Consider the following 20,160-nt stretch of genomic DNA (forward strand, 5'->3'; position numbering starts at 1 on the left):
AAAACGGTACGTATGTGACTTTTTCTTTGTACGTTTTAGTCATTTTCAGTCACACAAGGCCTAAGAAAAGACACAATAGTAAAAATGGAATGAATAGGATAAAAAAAAATGTAACGTTACCTATTGTTTTCCAAGTCACTGGGTTTGTACGCACGGACAAAAGGACGGACAGACAGTGCAAAATTATATGCTGCCCTTCAGTGGCATAAAAAAAATACATAAAACAAAGAAAGAAAAAATACTTTGATGTCAAAGGAACTGAATTTGTGAAAAAATGTAAAATAAGCTAGCAAATTGAAGTAAAATTAATCACCTTGAGCATATTTTGCCAGTAGAAAGTCTACACACCATTCTTGTTTCACACTAGCACTTGATGCACTGAACACATACTTCCTCTTCCTGTAAAACAGTAAATAAACTTTTATAACTCATTTCAAAGAGAACCAAGGTCATTAAATTATGTGATCTTGCTTGGTTCACATTCAATTTTGACATCAACACCCAATAAGTAAGATTTTCATGGAAGAAAAACCATTCATGCCCTTTAAGAAAAAATATTAGTTTGAGGTTTGCATCCCTGACCTATCTAATACTTATTATCAGATAATTGGTTAAATCTATTGTTAATCCAAAAAAAGATCAGAGTAGGAATATATCAATGCACTCAAGTCTAGTGAATTTGGTGGTAAAGGTATTACATACAGCCTAAATTGCATGACTACATCAAAGGACAACACATTAAGACACTTTGTCAAAATCTAGGTCAGCTGATATCAAAGTTCACTTTACACCTTAATCTGTGCACATGGTTCAAATTTCATAGCCGTACATCAAAGGACAAGAAAGTAGGTCACATCATCAAAATCTAGGTCACCTGATATCAAAGTTCAATTTAACAACTAAAACTGTGCACATGGTCAAAATGTCATTGCTGTACATCAAAGGACAAGAAAGTAGGTCACTGTCCCCTTGGGCAAGGCAAAATTTTGACCCAAGGGTTTAATTCAAAACAATCTTGATATAGGTCACTTTGTGACAGGTGAGCTAATAAATCTGTTTGGACTAGACTGTGTATCAGTCTGGGAGATTTTAGTATGGTAACTTTATCAACTTTATCAACAGTTACCTTCATAAATTCTGGACAAGACTGGCCTGCAATTACTGGGTTTAGGTAACTCAATCATCGGTTCCCACCATAAATATTCTAGGAATCAGTCGGTTTGATTTCCGTTACATTTGTCGTCATAAATAAAGAAGGCTTAAATGTGTCAATTAACAACCTCCAAATATGGAGAAATAAGGTATTTCATATAAATACTAATACAAGATTTTCTAAAGGGATTCAAGAGTGAGATTTCAAGAGTGAGCGTCAAGTCGAAGATACTAGGGTCAGTATAGGGATTTTTGAGAGTTAATACCGAATAGGGATAAAGGGCCATTTCTTTTGTTTAATAGAGGGCCATGGCCTCTTATTCTATTGTTCTGGAATGAATTCTATTGTTCTCTTTTGTTCTGTTTACTATTAGACGGCCCCCTATCCCTTTAAGGCAGTACTGACGGACAGACAGACAGACACCAGGGGGTATAACATAATATGTCCCAAATTTTTTCGGGCATATAAAAAGCAAGCAGAATAAGAAAGTATGCACAACTAGGCTTAAAATGAAAAAAAAATGTGAAGTTGTTTTGGTGATGAAGAGCTAACAAGCTTATTTTTTCTAAACAAGAGAGCTAAGATGACCCTAGATAGCTTACCTGACCCATCAAAGTCGTCCAAGGAATTTATTAGACAAGCATCCTGACAAAGTGTAATGACAAGTGAGTCAAAAATGTGACTGCTAGAGAGTTTACAAGGTTTTTACATATATTGATGGTGCACCATAGTTTTTGACCCAAGGTGACCCATATTGGAACATAACCTTAAAATCGTCAAAACAAACTTGCAGACCAATTTTCAGGATATTTAGATAACAACAGTAGCCACTAGAAGGTTAACAATATTTTTCTATTTTAGCTCCTGTGACCTAGCTTTTCATCAAAGATGACCCATGTTCATACCCATACATCACCTGGGGTCAAAAACTAGGTCATACCGCTCAAATATGGAAAAACCTTCTTAACACTCTTGTGGTCACATTTTTGACTCAGACTTGATCCGGATAATTGTCTAGGTAATTGCTCGGATAAACATGGGTCATCTCAGATGAAAAACTAGGTCACATGAGCTAAAAATAGAAAAATCTTGTTCGCACTCCTGTGGCTATTATGATCCAAATATCCCGGAAATTGGTCTGAAAGTTTGTTTTGATGATTTCTAGATCAAGTTCAACTTTAGGTGACCTGGAGTCAAAAACTAGGTCACGCCGCAAAAAATATGGTAAAACTTAAATAACACTCTAGAGGCCACATTTTTTATTCAACTGTCATGAAACTTGGTCAGGATGCTTGTCCAGGTAATTGCTCGGACGAGTTTGATGGGTCAGGTGAGTGATCTAGGGGCTGATCTTGGCCCTCTTTTTTCTATTTTTAGCTCCTGTGACCTAGTTTTTCATCAAAGATGACCCATGTTGGAACTCATCTGAGCAATTACATAGACAACCTTCCTGACTAAGTGTGATGACAAGTGAGTCAACAAGAGCTGTCACAACAGACAGCGAAGCCAATGAATTATTTAAAACTGGACTCGTTAAGGAAGACTAAAGTATGACTAAAGTATGAAAATTCAATTATGATATAAATATATTTCTTCTTATGTCAAGAAGTTATGGTTGTTAACGTAAATTCCAAGTTCAAAGGAAAATAATTCTGAAAATAGTCACACTAGAGTTATGGCATTGTCACACAACATTAGTGTAATGATAAGAAATATATATTTAAAGATTGAAATAGATACCTTAAAAAGTAAAGACGTTATTACATTTCTTAAAGAAAACTCTAAGTTCAAAGGGAGATAAATCTGAAAATATTGCTTCAAGAGTTCTAAACCTTTTCACATATGATCTGGTTGATGATAAGGAATAAGTATTTGAAGTTTGAGGTAGATACCTTCAAAACTGAACAAGTTCTAGTAAAATATAACATTTTCAAGTAATAAGAAAACTAAGTAAATGGGAAAATAAATGCTTGGAATATTGGTGCTAGAGTTATGAACCTTGTCACATAAGATGTGGTTAATGATAATAAAACAAATATTTAAAGCACGAAGAAATAAGGAAGTAACAGTAAAAAATAATATTTTTTAAGAAAAATGTTCAAGGGGGGATAAATCTGAAAATATTTGTGGTAGAGTTATGAACCTTGTCACATAAGATGTGGTTCACGATAAGGGACATATATTTAAAGTATGAAGCTGATCCCTTAAGAAAAAATTTTTTAAGGTAAATTCTAAGTTTGAGGGGAAATAAATCTGAAAATATTGGCGCTAGTGTTATAAACCTTGTCACATAAGATGTGGTTGATGATAAGGAACATATATTTGAAGATTGAAGTTGATATATTAAGAAATGAAAACGTTTTAGTGAAAAATATTTTACTGCACTAAAACTTAAATGTGAAATCTGGACGCTGACCCTGGGGCGAGTAGGACAGCTCTCCATATACTTTGTATAGTTGAACTTAAAATGTGAACACTAGAATGTTAACAAGGTTTTTCAATATTCGGGCAGTGTGACCTCAGGTGACCCATATTCCAACTAGATCTAGAAATCATCAAAACAAACTTTGAGACCAATTTCCAGGATATTTGGTTGATACAGAATTTATTTTAGTTTGATTGTGTAGGAAGCTATAAGCTTATAGATACATTTTTAAATCTGTTCCTGGAACCAACCAATACTGAGCAATGAGTGTAAAGATTCTTGCTCAAAGAAACAACAACAAGTTGCTCCTGACGGGTTTTGTGGCTAGCAACCATTAGATTACTAGTCAGACACATTAACCATTCGGCCATGTCACCACTTAAAAAAAGGATATTTGAATCAAAACAGTAGCCACTAGAGTGATAACAAGATTTTTCTATTTTTAGCTCCTGTTACATAGTTTTTCATACGAGATAACCAATGTTCAAACTCACCCCACAAGCATCTTACCTAGACAAGCATCCTCACCAGATTTTATGACAAGTAGGTAAAAATGTGACCACTAGTGTTAACAAGGTTCTCCAAATTTGGGCTGTTTTGGACCAAGTTTTTGACCCCAGATGACCCATATTCTAACTTGACCTATAAATCATCAAAACAAACTTGCAGATCAATTTTTAAAATATTTTGAGGACAACAGTAGCCACTTGAGAGTTAAAAATTTGTTTCTATTTTTAGCTGCTGTGACCTAGTTTTTCATCCGAGATGACCCATGTTCATACTCATATGAGCAATAATTATTACTTAGACAAGCATCCTGACCAAGTTTGATGACAAGTGAGTCAACTAGAACTGCCACTGTCATGGCATAAATACCCCCGCATACCACTTTGTCAGGATCAACAGTGGCCATCTAGAGCTCAAGGACAACTTGCCTGCCAAATCTGAGGTTACTAAGCCAGTGCATTGCTAAGTTAGGTATTCTACATGCTTCAAATGTGAAAACGTCAAAATCAATACGCTGCGGACAGGCATTCTTAGGCAATTGAGGGGAAAAGCCATTTTTTAGTCAAGGTCCCTTTGACCTTGGCCTTTGACCCAGTGACCTCAAAATCAATAGGAGTCACCTTATGGTCATGATCAACCTCCAAGCCAAATATGAAGACAGTGGGTCAAAGGAATCTTAAGTTAAAGGGCGGACAAACTTTTGAAGTCAAAGTCCATGTGACCTTGACCTTTGACCCAATGACCTTAAAATCAATAGGGGTCACCTACTTATCATGACTGACCTCCATGCAAAATATGAAGACTGTGGGTCAAAGGAATCTTAAGTAATTGGGCGGACAAGCTTTTTAAAGTCAATGCCCCTGTGACCTTGCCAAATATGAAGACTGTGATACAAAGGTTTCTTAAGTTATTGGGTTTACAAACTTTGTGAAGTTAAAATCCCTGTGACCTTGACTCAGTGACCTCAAGATCAGAAGGGGTCACTTACTAATCATGACTAACCTCCATGCCAAATGTCAAAGGAATCTTAAGTTATTGGGCGGACAAGCCTTTTATCGTCAAGGCCCCTGTGACCTTGACCTTTGATCCAGTTCCCTCAAAATCAATAGGGGTCATCTACTTCTCATGACTCACCTCCATGCCAAATAAAACAAGAGGGCCATGATGGCCCTGGATCGCTCCCCTGACCCATCAACCACATCCAAACAATGACTTAGACAAGCATCCTGGCCAAGTTTGATGACAATGGAGTCAAAAATGTGACCTCTAGAGTGTTAAAAAGGTTTTCCATATTTGGGCAATGAGACCTAATTTTTGACTGGAGACAACCCATATTCAAACTTGACCTAACAAGAGCTGTCGGTAGGACAGCAACGCTCGACTATTCTTAGTGCTTGATAGTAAAAAAAAATGCTTGATACAGTTACCTCCTCCTGTTTACAGGTTGGGGTCATGATGGTAAACAAGTGTGCAAAGTTTCAAAGCCATATGTCAATGGACTTTGAAAATATTTGAACTATTACAAAAACTTTAATGTAAATTCTAAGTCGAAAAAGGGGCATAATTCTCTTAAAATGCTTGATAGAGTTACCTCCTCCTGCTACAGGTTGGGGTCATGATGGTGAACAAGTGTGCAAAGTTTCAAAGCCATATGTCAATGGACTTTGAAAATATTTGAACTATTACAAAAACTTCAACATAAGTGGTTACGCCGACGCAGACGCCGACGCTCGGGTGACTACAATAGCTCTACTTATTCTTATCGAATAGTCGAGCTAAAAATCATCAAAACAACCTTTCTGACAAATTTCCAGGATATTTGGATCAACACTGCAGCCACTACTGTTATAAAGATTTGTCTATTTTTAGCTCCTGTGACCTAGTTTTTGACCGGAGATGACCCATCTTCGAATTTGACCTAGAAATCATCAAAAACAACCTTCCTGACAAATTTCCAGAATATTTGGATCAAAACTGCAGCCACTAGAGTGTTAACAAGCTTTTTCTATTTTTAGCTCCTGTGACATAGTTTTTGACCGGAGATGACCCATCTTCGAACTTGACCTAGAAATCATCAAAACAACCTTCCTGACAAATTTCAAGAATATTTGGATGAAAACTGCAGCCACTAGAGTGTTAACAAGCTTTTTCTTTTTTTAGCTCCTGTGACCTAGTTTTTTACCAGATATGACCCATCTTTGAACTTGACCTAGAAATCATCAAAACAACCTTCCTGACAAATTTCCTGAATATTTGAACCAAAACTGCAGCCAGTAGAATGTTAACAAGCTTTTTTTCTATTTTTAGCTCCTGTGACCTAGTTTTTGACCGGAGATAACCCATCTTCGAACTTGCTTAAGAAATCATCAAAACAACCTTCCTGACAAATTTCCAGAATATTTGGATGAAAACTGCAGCCACTAGAGTGTTAACAAGCTTTTTCTATTTTTAGCTCCTGTGTCCTAGTTTTTGACCGGAGATAACCCATCTTCGAATTTTACCTAGAAATCATTAAAAAAACCTTCCTGACAAATTTCCAAAATATTTGGATCCAAACTGCAGCCACTAGAGTGTTAACAATCTTTTTCTATTTTTAGCTCCTGTGACCTAGTTTTTGACTCGAGATAACCCATCTTCGAACTCGATCTGTATTTCATTGAGGCAAACATTCTGACAAAGTTTGACAATGATCCAATCAAAACTGTGACTGCTAGACTGTTAACAACCCAATTGTTGACAACGCACTACGCACGACGACAGACCCGGACATAGCCCTATCACTATACCTCACTTTGTCCACTTCGTGGTCAGGTGAGCTAAAAACTGTGGGTCAAAGGTTTCTTAAGTGATTGGGCAGACAAGCTTTTTTAGTCAAGGCCCCTGTGACCTTGACCTTTGACCCAGTGACTACAGGTGTAACAATTCATTGATGCATCCCGATCTGCCCTGTCATCGTAACCAATATATTGCGATGCAATACAAATTTCACCTCCCAATGTATCGATATACATGTAGTGGGAAAGTATCGCAATACACTAACAATATCTAGGAATATAAGGACAGACGTCTTTTTTGAAAGACTGAAGAAAGAATTAAACTGGCTCGCATGAAAACAATGAACAAGCGCGACTATTATCATATCATCGTTGTCATCTTGTTTCCCCATGTCCGCAATCATTTAACGGTAACTAACCAAGTTTTATCAATTCCATATAAATGGGCTGGTGTTTTTTGAACTTGTTTATAATAAAAAATAATTAGAGATCTATGTGTTTTCAAGAAAAAACAATCTACAAAAATGAATTTGTAATTTTATTTAGTCGCACTTGATGTCTGATTAAAATAGTGATGATGACAACATTCCCATATGATATTCGTCACGTATTTATAGGGGGCCCTATTTATACTTTCATTTCCGTTGACATCATTTTCCCATAAAAAACAACAAAACAAACAAACAGAAAAACATGTAGACTGCAAAAAATTTAGAAGGGGAAACTTAATAATAGTTAATCCTCCCTGGTCATATAATTCACGAGTTTTGGGAACATTGTAGTTTTTTGGGAACCAACAGATAGTGTTGTATAATGTGGAAGACCGGACGTCGAGTGTTTGCAAAATCTGCAAACTCAAAATAAAATACTCTGGGGTTGAGCACAAATCTTTCGAGAAAACTGAGAGTGAACTGATAAACTGTTATTTTCACAGTTGTTGACAATTGTAAATCACTTGTTACTATTTTTTTCACAAGAAAAATCTTTAGTGGTGTCACGGATTTATATTACAATAATTGTAATATAAATCCGTGGTGGTGTATTGTAAGACTGAAATTGTTTAACTGCCATATTCACAGTAGTGGACTTCAGTGTTAGAATAGTAGATATCAACTTGCTGTTATGGTATAATTAACAATACCTTTAAGTAATCAGAAAAGTAAATTGTTGAAAGATCAAAATCGGAAACCAAGTTATAACAACAAGTTAAAGAGTTTATTTTTTTGTTATTGTAATAGTTTTGTATTATGTTCATAATTATGCTGTAAACAAATGGCCAAATTTTTATATACCAAGTCTGAAAGTCAGTATCGTGATACGTATCGCATCGCAACATAAGAATGATGCAATATGCATCACATTTCTTCAAAGTATGCAATGCATATCGTGAATCGCATCGTTTTGAAAAACAAATATCGTGATATGTATCAGGACAGAAAACAAGAGGGCCATGATGGCCCTGAGGTCGCTCACCTGTATAAAGGCACCCGGAGCGGGGCCAGTTTAAACCCCAGGACTTTTATTTGAACAAGCAAATTCGTTGAATTTATATCCCCCGCCGAGTACTGGTTATTATTAACACAACAACTGAAGACATAAGGCTTTATTTATATATTAATCATGGCATAAACTGTAAAATTCTTTGAACTTGAAGCCTTGTACCTTCAAACAAGAAGAGTTTTTAAGTTTTCACTAAATACATATAAGGAAAATCTATGACCCCCTGGAGTCGGGCCAATTTTGACCCCAGGGCTAAAAATTGAACAATTTTGGCAGAGAACCTATATGTTATATCATATACCAAATATCAAAGCTCTAGGCCTTGTACTGTCAGACAAGATTTTTTAATTTTGCATTTATGAAACTCCTTTTCTGGCCCCATGTGACTGACGATTGTGATTGAAAATTACAAAATTTTACTAAGTCAAGGGCAATAACTCTAAAAATACTAAAAATATCCAGGCGAAAATACCCAGGTGCACAACTACACATACTGATCAACATTCCTGTAAAGTTTCATGACTCTAGCTAAAATACTTTTTGAGTTACATGCAACACAAGTTGAAAATTACAAAATTTTACTGAGTCAAGGGCAATAACTCTAAAAATACTAAAAATATCCAGACGAAAATACCCAGGTGCACAACTGCACATGCTGATCAACATTCCCATAAAGTTTCGTTTAATTCCAGCCATTAGTTGCAGAGAACTACTCCGGAAACGAAATTCGGACAAAATTTTACTGAGTCAAGGGCAATAACTCTAAAAATACTAAAAATATCCTGATGAAAATACACAGGTGCACAACAACACATACTGATCAACATTCCTGTAAAGTTTCATGACTCTATGTCAAATACTTTTTTGAGTTACATGCGACACAAGTTGAAAATTACAAATTTTACTAAGTCAAGGGCAATAACTCTAAAAATACTAAAAATATCCAGACGAAAATACCCAGGTGCACAACTACACATACTGATCAACATTCCTGTAAAGTTTCATGACTATAGGTCAAATACTTTTTGAGTTACATGCGACACAAGTTGAAATTTACAAAATTTTACTAAGTCAAGGGCAATAACTCTAAAAATACTAAAAATATCCAGACGAAAATACCCAGGTGCATAACTTCACATGCTGATCAACATTCCCATAAAGTTTCGTTGAATTCCAGCCATTAGTTGCAGAGAACTACTCCGGAAACGAAATTCGGACAAAATTTTACTGAGTCAAGGGCAATAACTCTAAAAATACTAAAAATATCCAGACGAAAATACCCAGGTGCACAACTTCACATGCTAATCAACATTCCCATAAAGTTTCGTTGAATTCCAGCCATTAGTTGCAGAGAACTACTCCGGAAACGAAATTCAGACAAAATTTTACTGAGTCAAGGGCAATAACTCTAAAAATACTAAAAATATCCAGACGAAAATACCCAGGTGCACAACTTCACATGCTGATCAACATTCCCATAAAGTTTCGTTGAATTCCAGCCATTAGTTGCAGAGAACTACTCCGGAAACGAAATTCGGACGGACGGATGGACGGACGGACAGACGGACGGACGGACAGACGGACGGACGGAAGGACGGACGGACAACGCCAAAACTATATCCCCCTCCCGATTCCATCGGCGGGGGATAACAAACTTGGAAGACAGCCATTAGAAGATGTTTCATGATGTTAAGTTTTTACTACACACATATAATGAAAAACAACGATCTACCCCCCAGCTCTCCCCCCCCCCCAGCAGGGCCAATTTTAATCCAAGAGATTTTATTTGAACAAACTTGGTAGGCACCAATAAGAGGATGTTTCATGCTAAACATCTGAGCTCTAGCTCATTGGGTTTTTTAAAAGAAGATTTTTAAGTTTTTACTATGCACATATAGATAAAATCAATGACACCCCTGGGGCGGGCCAGTTTTGACCCCAGGGCTTTTATTTGAACAAACTTTGTAGACACTCACTAGAAGATGTTTCATGCTTAATATCTAAACTCCAACTATTTGGGTTTTTTCAAAGAAGATTTTTAGAGTTTTTGCTATACACAGATAAGGAAAATCAATGACCCCCGGGGCGGGGCCAATTTTGACCCAAGGGCTTTTATTTGAACAAACTTGGTAGACACCTATTAGAACATGTTTCATGCTAAATATCTTAGCTCTAGCTCTTTGAGTTCTTTAAAAGAAGATTTTTTAATTTTTTGACTATATGCATATAGGGAAAATCAATGACCCCCTGGGGCGGGGCCAATTTTAACCCCAGGGCTTTTATTTGAACAAACTTGGTAGACACTCACTAGAAGATGTTTCATGCTTAATATCTAAGCTCTAGCTATTTGGGTTTTTTCAAAGAAGATTTTTTAAGTTTTTGCTATACACATATAAGGAAAATCAATGACCCCGGGGCGGGGCCAATTTTGACCCCAGGGCTTTTATTTGAACAAACTTTGTAGACACTCACTAGAAGATGTTTCATGCTTAATATCTAAACTCCAACTATTTGGGTTTTTTCAAAGAAGATTTTTAGAGTTTTTGCTATACACATATAAGGAAAATCAATGACCCCCGGGGCGGGGCCAATTTTGACCCAAGGGCTTTTATTTGAACAAACTTGGTAGACACCTATTAGAACATGTTTCATGCTAAATATCTTAGCTCTAGCTCTTTGAGTTCTTTAAAAGAAGATTTTTAAGTTTTTACTATATGCATATAGGGAAAATCAATGACCCCCTGGGGCGGGGCCAATTTTGACCCGAGGGCTTTTATTTGAACAAACTTGGTAGACACTCATTAGAAGATGTTTCATGCTAAATATCTTAGCTCTAGCTCTTTGGGTTCTTTAAAAGAAGATTTTTTAAGTTTTTACTATATGCATATAGGGAAAATCAAAGACCCCCTGGGGCGGGGCCAATTTTGACCCCAGGGCTTTTATTTGAACAAACTTGGTAGACACTTATTAGAAGATGTTTCATGCCAAATATCTAAGCTCTAGCTCTTAGGGTTTTTTAAAAGAAGATTTTTTAAGTTTTTTCTTTCGTTACCATGGCAATCAGAGTTCTGCATGGAATTAAATTCTTTGAACAATTTTTAAAGGTGACCACCAAAGGAACATTCCTGTGAAGTTTGGATGAAATTGGCTCAGTGGTTTATGAGGAGATGTCATTTAAAGTAAAAGTTTACGGACGACGGACGACGGACGGACGCCGGACGGACGGCCGGACGCCGGACGAAAAGCGATCACAAAAGCTCACCCTGTCACTAAGTGACAGGTGAGCTAAAAAGTAAAGAAGTTATAATATTTATTAAAGAAAATCCTAAGTTCAAAGAAAGATAAATTTGTAGATATTGCTTCAAGAGTTATGAACCTTGCCACATAAGATGTTATTGATGATAAGGAATAAGTATTTGAAGTTTGAGGTAGAAACCTTTAAAACTAAAAAAAGTTAAAGTAAAAACTAAAATTTTTCTCAAGAAATATAATCTAAGATTATGGGGAGATAATTCTTGCAATATTGGTGCTAGAGTTATAAACCTTACGACGTAACATGTGGTTAATGATAAGGTACATATATTTAAAGTATGAAGTTGATCCCTTAAGAAATAAAGAAGTGGCAGTAAAAAATAGTATTTATTAAGGAAAATTCTAAGTTTGAGGGGAGATAAATCTGAAAATATTGGTGCTAGAGTTATAAACCTTATCACATAAGATGTGGTTGATGATAAGGTACATATGTTTGACGTATGAAATTGATCCCTTAAGATATAAAGAAGTGGCAGTAAAAAATAGTATTTATTAAGGAAAATTCTACGTTCAAGGGGAGCTAAATCTGAAAATATTGGTGCTAGAGTTATGAACCTTGTCACATAAGATGTGGTTGAAGATAAGGAACATATATTTGAAGTTTAAAGTTGAAGAAATGACAAAGTTATAGTGAAAAATATTTTACTGCACCAAAACTTTAATCTGAAATCTGGACGCGGACAAGGATTTTGGATTTGAACAGTAGCCATTAGAGTGTTAACAAGATTTTTCTATTTTTAACTCCTGTGATCTAGTTTTTCATCTTAGATGACCCATGTTAGAACTCATCTGAGCAATTACCTAGACAAGCATTCTGACCAAGGTTGATGATAATTGAGTCAAAAATGTGACCACTAGAGTGTAAACAAGGTTTTTTGTATTTTTAGCTCCTGTGACCTAAGTTTTCATCCGAGATGACCCATGTTTGAACTCATCTGAGCAATTACCTAGACAAGCAAGCTGACCAAGTTTGATAACAATTGAGTCAAAAAAGTGACCACTAGAGTGTTAACAAGGTTTTTCTGTTTTTATATCCTGTGACTTAGTTTTTCATCTGAGATGACCCATGTTCCAACACATCCGAGCAATTACCAAGACAAGCATCCTGACAAAGTTTGACGATGATTTAGGCAAAAATGTGACCGCTAGACCGTTAACGAACAAATGTGGACGGACGACAGACATTCAACTATCCTAAAAGCTAACCCTAAGCAAATGATGTTGATGTTGAATTGTTAATTTAAAACGCAATTTGTCCACACAGATAAATGTATAAAATGTATCTATATAATATCACTGAATTTTACAATTATCTAAGTGAAATGTAATGCAGATGTTACTTTTTAATTATATTACAATCGATTTTGATCTTGCTTTTGTACATGATGAACGTATGTATATAAATTATTTGCTTTGTCTACCATTAAATGACTCAGGTCCAAATTCAGTTAAGTACAAAAATCGCCTGGATAGACAACATGGATTTTGCCATTTCAATTTCAACCTTCTTAATAATTATCAAGGGATGATAATTATCAAAATATTTAAAATATAAATGCTTATGGGCTATAATTTAGTAACAGAATAAAGAATTGCTGTTCCAGTATTTTCTCTGTCTACCATTAAATGACTGGTCCCAATTAAGTTTTGATAATTATAAAAATATTGATGGTTTAGATGGTTATGAGCTATAATATATATGAGCCCCGTCACCACAAAACCAATGTAATGCATTTGCGACCAGCATGGATCCAGACCAGCCTGCGCATCCGTGCAGTCTGATCAGGATCCATGCTGTTTGCTTACAAACCCAATTACAAGTAGAGAAACTGATAGTGAACAGCATGGATCCTCAGATCAGACTGCGCGGATGCGCAGGCTGGTCTGGATCCATGCTGGTCACAAACGCATTACGTTGGTTTTGTTGTTACGCGGATCATATATTAACTTCTATGTTTTATGTGATTATTCATCAACGACAGATGATGTTGATGTTGAATTGTTTATCTAAAACGCAATTTCTCCTCACAGATAATTGTATAACATGTATCTAAATAATATCACAAGTGAAATGGCAGATGTTACGTTATAATTATATTACAATCGATTTTGATCTTGGTTTTGTACATGATGAACATTTTCACAAATGTGATGATAATAACTCCAGGTCAATTGTAACAAAATTTGCAGCTTCCTACATGTAAGAATTAGTCCTAAGTTTATTTCTTACAATGTTTTCAAAGGGAACAATGCTGCAGCCAAATAAATGGTCTCAAGAAATACATTATGAATTTTCAACAACAGCTGTAATAATATCAAAGTTTTGTAAACAGATTTATACATGTATCATGATTATTTTTTTTTCTATAAGGATAACAACACAGAAATGGATGCCAGAGACTCTTCACACACCGACTTCTATAGCTTTTTATATTTCTCAACAACATGATGATAATAGTGTTGTTTATTTTGCAAAAGATTATCAAATTAAAATTGTTGCTTTTTCTTTCACTCTAAATATACATTATTTATCTCACCTGAGCACAAAGTGCTCAAGGGTGAGCTTTTGTCATCACTCTGCGCCCGTTGTGCGTCCGTGCGTCCTTCAAAAAATGGCATCAAACTTTTCAAACAACATCTCCTCCTAAACCACATGGCAAATTGCAACCAAACTTTACAGAAATGATCCTTAGGTGGACCCCTTTCAAAGTTGTTCAAAAATTTAAATTCCATTAAAAACTCATGCCATGTCAGGCAACCAATAGGAAAAACTTAAAAAATCTTCTTTTAAAAAACCCTAAGAGCTAGAGCTTAGATATTTGGCATGAAACATGTTCTAATGGGTGTCTACCAAGTTTGTTCAAATAAAAGCCCTGGGGTCAAAATTGGCCCCGCCCCGGGGGTCATAGATTTTCCTTATATGTGTATAGCAAAAACTTAAAAAATCTTCTTTTAAAGAACTCAAAGAGCTAGAGCTAAGATATTTAACATGAAACATGTTCTAATGGGTGTCTACCAAGTTTGTTCAAATAAAAGCCCTGGGGTCAAAATTGGCCCCGCCCTAGGGGGTTATTGATTTTCCCTATATGTGTATAGCAAAAACTTAAAAAATCTTCTTTGAAAAAACCCAAATAGCTAAAGTTTAGATATTAAGAATGAAACATCTTCTAGGGAGTGTCTACAAAGTTTGTTCAAATAAAAGCCCTGGGGTCAAAATTGGCCCCGCCCCAGGGTGTCTTTGATTTTCCTTATGTGCATATAGTAAAAACTTAAAAAATCTTCTTTTGAAGAACCCAAAGAGCTAGAGCTAAGATATTTAGCATGAAACATCTTCTAAAGAGTGTCTACCAAGTTTGCTCAAGTAAAAGCCCTTGGGTCAAAATTAACCCCGCCCCAGGGGGTCATTGATTTTCCCTATATGCATATAGTAAAAACTTAAAAAATCTTCTTTTAAAGAACTCAAAGAGCTAGAGCTAAGATATTTAGCATGAAACATGTTCTAATGGGTGTCAACCAAGTTTGTTCAAATAAAAGCCCTGGGGTCAAAATTGGCCCCGCCCCGGGGGTCATTGATTTTCCTTTTATGTGTATACCAAAAACTTAAAAATCTTCTTTGAAAAAACCCAAATAGCTAGAGTTTAGATATTAAGCATGAAACATCTTCTAGTGAGTGTCTACCAAGTTTGTTCAAATAAAAGCCCTTGGGTTAAAATTGGCCTCGCCCCAGGGGGTCTTTGATTTTCCCTATATGCATAAAGTAAAAACTTAAAAATCTTCTTTTAAAGAACCCAAAGAGCTAGAGCTAAGATATTTAGCATGAAACATCTTCTAATAAGTGTCTACCAAGTTTGTTCAAATAAAAAGCCCTAGGGTCAAAATTGGCCCCGCCCCAGGGGGTCATTGATTTTCCATATATGCATATAGTAAAAACTTAAAAATCTTCTTTTAAAGAACTCAAAGAGCTAGAGCTAAGATATTTAGCATGAAACATGTTCTAATGCATGTCTACCAAGTTTGTTCAAATAAAAGCCCTGGGGTCAAAATTCGCCCCGTCCCAGGGGATTATTGATTTTCCTTATATGTGTATAGCAAAAACTTAAAAAATCTTCTTTGAAAAAACCAAAAACAGCTGGAGTTTAGATATTAAGCATGAAACATCTTCTAGTGAGTGTCTACAAAGTTTGTTCAAATAAAAGCCCTGGGGTGAAAATTGGCCCCGACCTGGGGGTCATTGATTCTCCTTATATGACAGTGTAAAGCAAAAACTTAAAAATCTTCTTTGAAAAAACCCAGATAGCTAGAGTTTAGATATTAAGCATGAAACATCTTTTAGTGTGTGTCTACCAAGTTTGTTCAATTAAAAGCCCTAGGGTCAAAATTGGCCCCGCCCCGGGGGTCATTAATTCTCCTTATATGACAGTGTATAGCAAAAACTTAAAAATCTTCTTTGAAAAAACCCACATAGATAGATTTTAGATATTAAGCATGAAACATCTTCTAGTGAGTGTCTACCAAGTTTGTTCAAATAAAAGCCCTAGGGTCAAAATGGGCCCCGCCCCAGGGTGTCTTTAAATTTTCCCTATATGCATATAGTAAAAACTTATAAAATCTTCTTTTAAAGAACCCAAAGAGCTAGAGCTAAGATATTTAGTTTGAAACATCTTCTAAAGAGTGTCTACCAAGTTTGTTCAAATAAAAGCCCTGGGGTCAAAATTGGCCCCGCCCCAGGGGGTCATTGACTTTCCCTATATGCATATAGTAAAAACTTTAAAATCTTCTTTTAAAGAACTCAAAGAGCTAGACCTAAGATATTTAGCATGAAACATGTTATAATGGGTGTCTACCAAGTTTGTTCAAATAAAAGCCCTGGGGTCAAAATTGGCCCCGCCCCGGGGTTCATTGATTCTCCTTATATGTGTCTAGCAAAAACTTAAAAAATCTTTTTTGAAAAAACCCAAAAAGCTGGGGTTTAGATATTGAGCATGAAACATCTTATAGTGAGTGTCTACAAAGTTTGTTCAAATAAAAGCCCTTGGGTCAAAATTCCCCCCCCCCCCCCGGGGTCATTGATTTTCCTTTTATGTGTATAGCAAAAACTTAAAAATCTTCTTTGAAAAAACCCAAATAGCTAGAGTTTAGATATTAAGCATGAAACATCTTCTAGTGAGTGTCTACCAAGTTTGTTCAAATAAAAGCCCTTGGGTCAAAATTGGCCCCGCCCCAGGGGGTCATTGATTTTCCCTATATGCATAATGTAAAAACTTAAAAAATCTTCTTTTAAAGAACCCAAAGAGCTAGAGCTAAGATATTTAGCATGAAACATATTCTAATAAGTGTCTACCAAGTTTGTTCAAATAAAAAGCCCTTGGGTCAAAATTGGCCCCGCCCCAGGGGGTCATTGATTTCCATATATGCATATAGTAAAAACTTAAAAATCTTCTTTTAAAGAACTCAAAGAGCTAGAGCTAAGATATTTAGCATGAAACATGTTCAAATGGATGTCTACCAAGTTTGTTCAAATAAAAGCCCTGGGGTCAAAATTCGCCCCGTCCCAGGGGGTCATTGATTTTCCTTATATGTGTATAGCAAAAACTTAAAAAATCTTCTTTGAAAAAACCAACAAGAAACATGGCAATGCCATGAAACCAGGTTTTCTATTATCACCATTATGTAGATAAATATGTTGTAGTTGAAATACAAATACAAGCAACAAATTGTAACTATGTGCAATATAAATCATGAATAATGTAGGAGGAGTTGCATACAGAAAAAGAATTCACTATATATTCTGTAAAAGGAAAAAAAAACAAAGGGCCATAATTAGGTCAAAAATTATCCAATCACAAAACCCGACAATATGCGCCAGGGCACTTGATGACAAAGCTTCTGTGAAAGTTTGGTTAAAATCCGTTGAGAAATGTAGGAGGAGTTGCGTACAGAAGAAATTGTTCACTATATATTCTGTGTAAGGAAAAAAAACAAAAGACCATAATTAGGTCAAATATTATCTAAATTCACAAAACCCCGACAATATGCACCAGGGGGGGCACTTGATAACAAAGCTTCTGTGAAAGTTTGGTCAAAATCCTTTAAGAAATGTAGGAGGAGTTGCGCACAAATGAATTGTTCACTATAATTATTCTGTTAAGGAAAAAAAACAAAGGGCCATAACTAGGTCTAATATTATCCAATCACAAAACCCGGAAAATATGCGCCAGGGCACTTAATGACAAAGGTTCTGTGAAAGTTTGGTCAAAGTCTGTGGAGAAATGAGTTGCGCACAGAAGAAATTGTTTATGCCCGCCCGCCCATCCGCCCGCCGACATACCTCAATCTAATAACCAGTTTTTTCCTTCGGAAAACCTGGTTAAAAATTGCACTTTTCAGCCATATGCATAATTATTACTAAAAGTACATCTTTCATATCAAAACTTTCCATATGAATATTTTTTGGATCACAGATGTTAAATGACTAATAAAATGTACGCCTACATTGTGGCTATCATTTATCATTTACATTAGGTTATGATTGCAATAATTTATCATAAAAATGTGTTGCATGTTAATTAGAAAGTGTCATGTGTTTTTCCTTGATTGACAAAGAATTTTGTTTTTACCCTTGTCATGACACTACATTTCTAGGAAAGTCAAATGAATCATATATAATGTATCAAGCAGATATTATTCATATGTTTTATGTATTTATCATACATTTAAAGTTCATATTATGAAAGTTTATCAATTTTGAGCTTAATGGATTCTGGGTAACTGCATCATTTTCCATAAGGGACTAACAGGCACTACTTAAGATTCAATATTATCCTGTCACTTGTATCAATGTCGGCCCGATAACAAGGTGCCGTATATTTTTACTGATCTACGGCACTTGATCACGTGGTATGCATAAATGGGCACCTGTTTGCCGGACTACTTTTCAAGAAAAAATATAATTATTATTATAATGTTGGACTTTATGTTTGGTGGTTAAATTTGTTTTCGCCTCAGAGTTTCCAATAGAAACGTTCTTAAAAATACAGGCCGTTTCAGTGGTATGAAAAAAAATGTCGTTAAATCTTTGTGTAGAATAACGAATTTTGGAAACGTCAATAAAACTTTGTTTGTTTATTTTTTTATTTCACTCTATAATTTTTCAAGCGAAATAAAAATTATTAAAAGTGAAATAAATGTAAAACTTAACTCCTTTGCGACATTAAAATAGAGTACTTGATTTGATTGTTTTGCACGTGCTGTTTGGCGCTACATTTTGATGTCACGTAAACAATACTCTAAATGTCTGTACAGCGTTAACGACTAAATAAAAGATATTGGTGTTTGAATTCATTTTCTTAGTTAGACCATTTTCTTTCATTCTAGATAGTTTTCAAAACAAAATTCGACAAAAAATTGTTTTTATTTATCACATTTTTCAAACAAAATGGCGCCCTCAATGTGAAAATACACAGGGAGATAATAAGAACGGCGAGTGCATTGTTGAAAAATAATGCACGCTTCGGGCCTTCTTAGTTTATATAGAAACATTTCCGATAGTGTGATTAAAGGTAGTTTGCCTAAAAAAATTCTTTAAATAATATATCATATCTTTTTTAAATTACCTCCAAAGATGATATGACCTTTGACTGCCAAATCAAGTTAAAATCATGTAAACAGGATTTTCAATGTTAATGTCACTGTGACCTTGACCTTGGAGCCAGCCATGCGGAACATGCGTTCTGCACGTCATCTTGATGTGGTAAACATTTGTCTGAAGTTTCATCAAAATTCTTCAAAGGGTTGAAGAGTTACAGAGCGGACAGGATTTTCAATGTTAATGTCACTGTGACCTTGACCTTGGAGCCAGCCATGCGGAACATGCGTTCTGCACGTCATCTTGATGTGGTAAACATTTGTCTGAAGTTTCATCAAAATTCTTCAAAGGGTTGAAGAGTTACAGAGCGGACAGGATTTTCAATGTTAATGTCACTGTGACCTTGACCTTGGAGCCAGCCATGCGGAACATGCGTTCTGCACGTCATCTTGATGTGGTAAACATTTGTCTGAAGTTTCATCAAAATTCTTCAAAGGGTTGAAGAGTTACAGAGCGGACACAATTTCGTTTGACGCCCGCCCGCCCATCCGCCCATCCGCCCGCCATACCCCAATCTAATAACCAGGATTTTCAAAATTGAAAACCTGGTTAACTTTGACTACCAAATCAAGTTAAAATCATGTAAACAGGATTTTCAATGTTAATGTCACTGTGACCTTGACCTTGGAGCCAGCCATGCGGAACATGCGTTCTGCACGTCATCTTGATGTGGTAAACATTTGTCTGAAGTTTCATCAAAATTCTTCAAAGGGTTGAAGAGTTACAGAGCGGACAGGATTTTCAATGTTAATGTCACTGTGACCTTGACCTTGGAGCCAGCCATGCGGAACATGCGTTCTGCACGTCATCTTGATGTGGTAAACATTTGTCTGAAGTTTCATCA

The 20,160-nt window shown here is 35.8% G+C and overlaps 1 protein-coding gene across 1 annotated transcript in view; it reads right to left on the bottom strand.

The window, feature by feature from the left end:
* Positions 1-20,160, bottom strand: part of LOC132740739 (rho guanine nucleotide exchange factor 10-like) — a 107,139-nt gene that overhangs the window by 37,258 nt on the left and 49,721 nt on the right. The window contains 1 exon segment of the mRNA XM_060728705.1: positions 314-399. Coding sequence (XP_060584688.1) covers positions 314-399 — 86 coding nt within the window.

The sequence above is a fragment of the Ruditapes philippinarum genome, unplaced genomic scaffold (genome assembly GCF_026571515.1).
Source record: "Ruditapes philippinarum isolate M1 unplaced genomic scaffold, ASM2657151v2 ctg1721_1_1_1_1, whole genome shotgun sequence".
Taxonomy (NCBI): domain Eukaryota; kingdom Metazoa; phylum Mollusca; class Bivalvia; order Venerida; family Veneridae; genus Ruditapes; species Ruditapes philippinarum.